The sequence below is a fragment of the Pomacea canaliculata genome, linkage group LG7, assembly GCF_003073045.1.
Source record: "Pomacea canaliculata isolate SZHN2017 linkage group LG7, ASM307304v1, whole genome shotgun sequence".
NCBI classification, from domain to species: Eukaryota; Metazoa; Mollusca; class Gastropoda; order Architaenioglossa; family Ampullariidae; genus Pomacea; species Pomacea canaliculata.
The window spans coordinates 30,658,339-30,665,738 of record NC_037596.1 but is presented as its reverse complement, the minus strand read 5'-3'; the positions used below and the strand labels follow the sequence as shown (position 1 = coordinate 30,665,738).

Here is a 7,400-nt window from a genome sequence, read left to right as displayed (position 1 = left end):
TTAAAAGATACAGAAACTCAGAAAGTGACGATTGATATCAGTGAATCATTCTCTGACATCAGAAGAAAATAAAACTAGCGAAATAATCAAACGTTTGATGGCGCGTCTTTGCTGAGCCTCGGAACAACAGAACTATTACTTTTATAGGAAACTTGAGTTTCAAAATTTAGTAACATTACAAAACTATTGTAATCTTGATGGTTCTAAACGAAAATCCAAAATGGTAAAAGTAAAATAACAAGATTTTTGCCGTAAATGATATTTAGTTTAGCATTCCTTTTTTTTTTTACTATAACGGTTATTTTTCATTGGGATTTTCTCTTTTTTCCTTCAGATTAGTTTTACCCTATGAAAAACACCACCGTCATCATCATCATCCTTCTCATCATCGTCATCCTCATCATCATCGTCGTCGTCGTCGTCACCGATTAATGTGTTGGTGTCTGTGAACCTATGATTGTGAATATCTTTGAGTTTAGATATGAAGATGCCATCGTCGGCCTAGCTTTATCTTGAGAAAGAATATTCACGCCTTCAACATTCACTTTTTACTTTAATGTAAATTTTCACTTTATCTAGTCTGTCCTACCATAAATATACAGCTGTAACAGTACAGTGGAACCTCGGTTAACGAACATAATCCGTTCTGTAAAGTTGTTCGTTATCCGAAACAGTTTTTCCCATAAGAAATAAAGGAAATAGATTTAATTGGTTCCCAGCCCCTAATGACTCGCTATGTACAACTCTGACGTCTGTGCGAGTGGCCTTGACCGGTACATGCTGATGTTTGTGGGAGTGTATCTTGAGAATGGAAAGGGTGGATTACTTTGAATTCGGCAAGTCTTATCTTGAACGTATCATTATCTGGTATCATTAGACATTATTCCATCATTAGTTTCTTTACTTGCATGTAAATCTTTCCAAAGTTAACGTACAAACAAATAACTGAAGAATTTACAGAAGATCTTCTTAAGGATGTTTTCTAAATCTTAAAAAATAAAGTCTTTTACCGGGTAAGACTTTCCGACTCCGGTAGCCTCTGTGTTTATTTTCTTCTGTCTGTGAATATTTTTACTGTTAATGTTATTTGCGTCGCTATGATATACTTTAATGTGAAATCTGTATGAAAGACCCCTACAGTCATTCAAACATTAAACAGCGCTCCGGCTATGAAATATTTCTCAACGTGCAAGAGACATAAACTGAACCTGCAATGCCAACAACTAAACTGAAATCATTAAATTCCACACACTCCTCTATAATAACATCATTAAATGCCACACAGTTTTCTATGCAGCAAGAAAGCTTTGTGACTCCTATTAAAACGAAAATAAAATCCCTCAAGTAGAATTTGACAGAAGGTAAATTAATTCTGCTCCATAACGACAGGTGTTACTGGTCTCGGCCATCTCACACACAAAGAAACCCTCCATGCTTATCATCACTTGGAAGGCAACAGGCGGTCAAAATGTGTTGCTGGGTGCACGAAACGTATCCCCCTCCTCCTCATCATGTAGAGGAGGTCACTTCTCGATTGTTCCTTCTCCCGAAAATTCAAGGGTCCCATAAAGTTTACTTCGTAAGCAGGGTTCTATCTGTATGACTTTCTTATTTTTCTTGCTGTTGGCTGTCCGAACTCTTGCTCAAAATCCAGCTATCCCAGATACATTCATATACAAAATAGTACATGAACTTCATACAGTAGTACAGCAGTATATACCGTAAAACACAAGGTGTATACACATGCATAGAAGTATGTGTACTACATATACACAGCAGTACACTAGTGTGTGTATATATAATAGTCTATTAGTACCCATACATAATAATTAATAAATATATTGTAGTACATTAGTACACACATGGTAATTAATCCATATACAGTAGTACATTAGGGCATATACATGGTAGTGCTGAGTTGTAGTACTTACAGATGGAATATGTGTTGCACATGTATAGTCATAGTTGTAGTACATACATGAATGCAGTGTATGTGGCACGTGCACACAATGGTTTATGTAGTGCGTGCGTGTGTGTGTGAGAACAGTTATAATACAACATAAATGGAGTTAAATAAACATAAAAACATTAACGAAAGCATTTAAACATAAGAACACTTGTCGTTTTGACGGTGTGGGTGGATGGAGGTGTGGGGAGGAAGGGGTGGAATTACTGCTTTGATTGCCCTTCCATGACGTGACATTGTAAAAACGGGGGGGGGGGTAACTTCCTTTTTCTGTCGCTTTGAGGTTGAAGGAAAAAACTTGTCCAGTGTCTGTTGCTTCTGCCTTTTTTGTAAAACTCTTGGGTAATACGACATCACATTATCATTGAACATGTTTAGGCTCCTATTGCCTATTGCACTGTTAGGGAAAGACTTTTCTACAGACTTTTCTTTGGAGCCATGATTGAGGAATATCTTATTAAAATAAAGCACAACAATCACTAAATAAGAAGGATGCGCATAGATAAGGAACGACTGATCGTAACTGTGTCTCGAGCGCGAATGATGACATGCTGGTCGGTCACGTGTGGTTCACGTGGCTGTTCGTTATCCGAAATTTTGTTCGCTATCCGAGACAAACTTTTAGCGAAATTTTTGCTCGTTAACCGAAATATTCGCTATCCGAGGCGTTCGCTAACCGAGGTTCCACTGTATCATAGAAATGTGTCTTTATGGTTCTGGGAATTATTTCAAGCTGGACAGGTTCGAAAGATCAGATTTCAAGTTAGATGGTGAAAAAGAAATCATCAGCTTAAAAAAAAACAGACGATTGAATATCAAAGACCAATTTCTTTTAATAAACTGTGTATTTACAAATGCAGACTAAATATTAATTCAGGTGCAAAGTAACTTTGGAATGGTAGTCATCAGGAAGAAGATCCACTTCGTACTCATAGAAGTCATCAGTCGACAGGGATCCATGCTGCAAGTCCCCTCAGTGTTGCTGTCATGTGGTCTGATTACCACCGACGCCCCAACCGTCTTCTGTAGTGTCCATGCTAAGTAATCACAGGATATTGACCATTGTAAACATCTCTAAATAGAACTCAATTGTAAACATCGCTAGATAGAACTCAATTAAAAAGTGTTACAGCTGCTTTCACGTTTGCTTTTGCTAAATAAGTTTGTCGTAAACACAGTTCAAAGCGAAACCTATTTACCTTTCTTCAATAAATCATCTGTTGAAGTCGTCCCTCCTTCGTCGGCCCCTTCTTCTTCAAGTTCTGGTGCCCCTAAAATTAAAACCAAGGAAAAGTTATTGCAAGTAGATGGAGTGTCCTAAACTCGGTGTTTCAGGAAAGTAAAGATAAAAGAAAAATTGGTGAAGCATTCGTATCAGTTCATAGAAGTGAAGGAACAAATAAGAGAAAGAAAGATGTAGACGGAACTGCAAGACACGCATTTCACTTATTGCTCTCTACCAATCACACCAAAACATTTCAGCTAAAACACTCAGTCACTCATTCACATGCACAACCAAGTGCGAAAATAATTACCATTAATAAAAATAGAGGAGGACAAAATAACAGGTGGACAAAACAATTTAAAGAGATAAAATGATGGTCAAAGAGAAAAAAAAAATCAATTTAAAATACAGAGAAGAAGAAATAAAATAGTTTAACATGGAGACAAATAACACATAAAAATACAAATAATAATATTATAGAAACAATCTTTTTCTTGTTAAAGGAGGCTCTTATTAACTGAGCTCATTTAGTTGATTGATATATATATATTTTATTGAGTAACAAATGATAATGACACAGTGTTATAATATGACTAGGAGGTTTATTTTGTCACTTCCATCCACTAATCACTAACGTCTCTCCATTTTTCATTTTAGTGAAGTAAAAACAAGTACAGAGCATGCAAAGGTTAAAAGTGTATTATCAAACAAAATGCTGAGGACTAAACCACAGTGGCAAGAAGTCTACAAACTGCTTCGTTTTAAAGCCCCACAAAAAGAAATAACCTAGAGAAATTACTCAAGGCATAAATAAATAAACATAAACAACTAAACGCTGCAGCTTAATAAGGATTAATCTCAGCATCTACATAGCTGAACGAAGGTAAACAAAGATCAGAGAATAACTTTCTCACAAATGTACCTGAGTCATTGGTCCTCTTCGTGTAGATTTCTACAAGAAAACAACTTTGTGAGATGACATATTTAAAGAAGTTATATTGCGAATCGAGTCCAAACTTAATCTGCCATCTTTGGTAGAAGCAATCTATCCATAAATGTAAAATTTAAATCTTACCTACTGTCTGTAGTTATAGTTACTACAGGAACTTATATAAGGGCTTGTGATAAGGCTGCAGGGAATGTCTGACGACCTCACAATAAGTAATATTTATAAGACATATTTGAGACAACAACAACAACAACAACAACAAAAAATCCCACACATTTCCTTGTCTTTTATTCTTTTATTACTTTGTCCATCTTTTTCTCTGTTTCTTTCTCTCTCTCTTACACATAAGAAGATACTACAATGATAAAAACTTGCTTTATATAAAAACGTGTTTAAAACATCTTTAAATATTTGTGGGGATACAAATTGCTGAGACACTCAACCAGCCACCTATAAATGTTCCAACCATACACAACTTATTCCCACAGTTTAAAGCAAAACATATTTACCTTTCTTCAATAGATCATCTGGTGAAATCGTCCCTTCTTGGTCGATCCCTTTCTCTTCCATTTTAGCTGCCCCTGAAAATTAAAACCAAGGAAACATTTACAATTAAACAGTAAATAGTTGTAAGTATTCCGTTTCAGGAATTATATGTCAGGGACCTAGTCAGAGAACTAGTACTGAGTGCACGTGTGAGGGCGAAAGTCGTGAGTGATGGGAGTTACTGGAATGTGTGCCTGTTTGGTGTTAAAGAAGAAAGAAAGAATAGGTGTGACCGGAGAGGTAGAGAGCGGCCAGCGAGGAGAGATTGAAAGTGAAAGAGGGATGCTAGCGGTGTCGTGACACTCAACCAGCCACCTATAAATGTTCCAACCATACACAACTTATTCCCACAGTTTAAAGCAAAACATATTTACCTTTCTTGATTAAATCATCTGGTGAAATCGTCCCTTCTTCGTCGATCCCTTTTTCTTGAATTTTAGCTGCCCCTGAAAATTAAAACCAAGGAAAATTTACAATTAAACAGTGAATAGTTGTACGTATTCCGTTTCAGGTATTATGTCAGGGACCTAGTCAGAGAACTAGTACTGAGTGCAGGAGAGTTTCTGGAATGTGTGCCTGTTTGGTGTTAAAGAAGAAAGAAAGAATAGGTGTGACTGGAGAGGGAGGGAGCGGCCGAGGAGAGATTAAAGTGAAAGAGGGATGCTAGCGGTGTCGTGACACTTAACCAGCCACCTAAATGTTCCAACCATACACAATTTATTCCCACAGTTTAAAGCGAAACCTATTTACTTTTCTTGAATAAATCATCTGGTGAAGTCGTCCCTTCTTCGTCGATCCCTTCTCCTTCAAGTTTAGGTACCACTGAAAATTAAAACCAAGGAAAAATTTTCAATTAAACAGTAAATAGTTGTACGTATTCCGTTTCAGGTATTATTGGAGTTTTTAAAGGATGTAAATACAAATAGACTATATATATCGGTTGTAACGGAAATAAACCATTGTCAAAGAAATGATAGTCAAATAATGATTCTCCAATACAATCAGATATTAGCACCTTCTTTTATTATCATTATTATTTTTAGAATAAGTTGCAAACAAGTCATTTCATTGAAGGTTTTCACATGAGTATTAAGTACATCGGATTTAAACATATTACTTGTCTGTCTGACGGTTATCGAGCAGTTGTAGAATTTTTGTTGTTTAGTCTTGCGGTTGTAGTCTCTGCAAGATATACCCGACAGACCGAGGTTCCTCACGCGGCCCTTGATGCGAATGACACTCGTTGTTTTCGTCGGTCTTTGAATGGAAACGAATTCCCAGTCAGAATGGCAGACGCGACTGCAGTATCCAACTTCAGCAAAGTCCATCATATATGGCTCACTCCACTTCAAGTACCACGTGACATCATTCTTTCTGGGGATGCCTATGCAAGTAGCCTCATGAGCCACAACAGATCTTTCCAACTCTAAGGGATGATTAGGGTCACAGTCTAGGATCTGGAAGGCTGTTGATACATAATATTCATTTATTATAATGCTTATACCATGTAAAAGTCTTCATTGGTAACACTACTTTGTGATCCCATTTTGTTTACGGAAAGAAAATTATTTCTTTTAATTGTTATCTATTAAACGGCGTTTGAAAAATGAAAAAATAAAGAAAGCGACAGAAAAAAAAATTAATTCTCTAATAATTATTACATTATTATTAACTCATGCCACTAGCTCTGTGTTTCTGAAACTGTGGCATGATGAATTCTACTACAACATCTACATGGCTATCTTTCTGAGATACATACATCCCTCGTAGTCTAGGTTGATTTCTGACTTTCATACCTACATTAGACGTACCTGGCTTTTGTATCGATAGACAATACACAGAGGGTCGTGTAAGCATCAAGATGATGGCAAATGCAATCACTGTGGCAGATGTTTGTCTCTGCCATTTTGCAAACATTTTTGTCCACCAGAAGGTAACACAGCACATTCCGTGGACTGTTGAATATAAAGATTAAAGTTATGGGTACACAGATATGTTAGAAAAGCTTATCCTGGCTGCAAACCTGTGTAAAGGTACATTTTAGAAAAAGTGTAGTAATCACAGTTTTAAAAAATTCTACTATACTACGATTATAGCAGCAAAGGTCTGATTCCATAGTTTGGTACAAACATCCCGCGTGCTCACACATACAAACATATGCACATTTATATATATATTTTTTTAGTTGATATATGTATGCACATATCTACACAATATCCATGCCATGCATGAGCAATTACACGCTCACAAACATACATAATAAAAGGAAGAGAAATATTAGGAGAGATGAACATATGAAAAGCGATAGAGAATGAAAGAGAGGTTAGTTCTTGTTAACTATAACAGAAACTTTACTTTTCATGTAAGCCAGGATACTGTCAGCCATTACTGATGCTAAAGCTAACTAAAGTTTCAGCAAATGTATTTGTAATCAGTAACATCTTTTCATTCTACCTGTAAAGTTTAGTGGCGCGGAGAGACTTGTGAACAAATGAAAAGTCGTTTTGTGTATTAGGGGAAAATGGCAACAGGTTATCGGTGATGTCTTTTTTAATCTACAACATGACAGAGTGTTTGTGATAGAAGACGAAACGAGATGAAATTGCAAAGGGGAAGTAATGTGAAAAAACGTAGTATTTTAAGGACGGATTCAGGTATATCTTTAGATTTAATTGGTTCATAGGAACGACAATGTCATCCTTCTCCTTCATCAT

General features: G+C 36.3%; 1 protein-coding gene across 1 annotated transcript; it reads right to left on the bottom strand.

Annotated features, from left to right (window-relative positions):
• Positions 1 to 2,792: 2,792 nt before the first annotated feature.
• LOC112568601 lies at positions 2,793 to 6,639 on the bottom strand. The gene is made up of 8 exons (XM_025245976.1): positions 6,498 to 6,639; positions 5,804 to 6,151; positions 5,437 to 5,508; positions 5,061 to 5,132; positions 4,650 to 4,721; positions 4,114 to 4,143; positions 3,166 to 3,237; positions 2,793 to 3,003 (listed from the first exon to the last, which is right to left on the bottom strand). The coding sequence occupies exons 1-8, from the start codon at positions 6,631 to 6,633 to the stop codon at positions 2,840 to 2,842; spliced, it is 966 nt and encodes a 321-aa protein (XP_025101761.1). The 5' UTR covers positions 6,634 to 6,639; the 3' UTR covers positions 2,793 to 2,839.
• Between the last annotated feature and the right edge of the window lie 761 nt (positions 6,640 to 7,400).

Coding starts and splice junctions, on each gene's coding strand:
- LOC112568601 (XM_025245976.1), bottom strand. CDS start 6,633: ATGTGCTGTGTTACCTTCTGGTGGACAAAAATGTTTGCAAAATGGCAG. Junction 5,133..5,436: donor AGATGATTTATTCAAGAAAA/GTAAATAGGTTT, acceptor TTTAATTTTCAG/GGGCAGCTAAAATTCAAGAA. Junction 4,144..4,649: donor AGATGATCTATTGAAGAAAG/GTAAATATGTTT, acceptor GTTTTCTTGTAG/AAATCTACACGAAGAGGACC.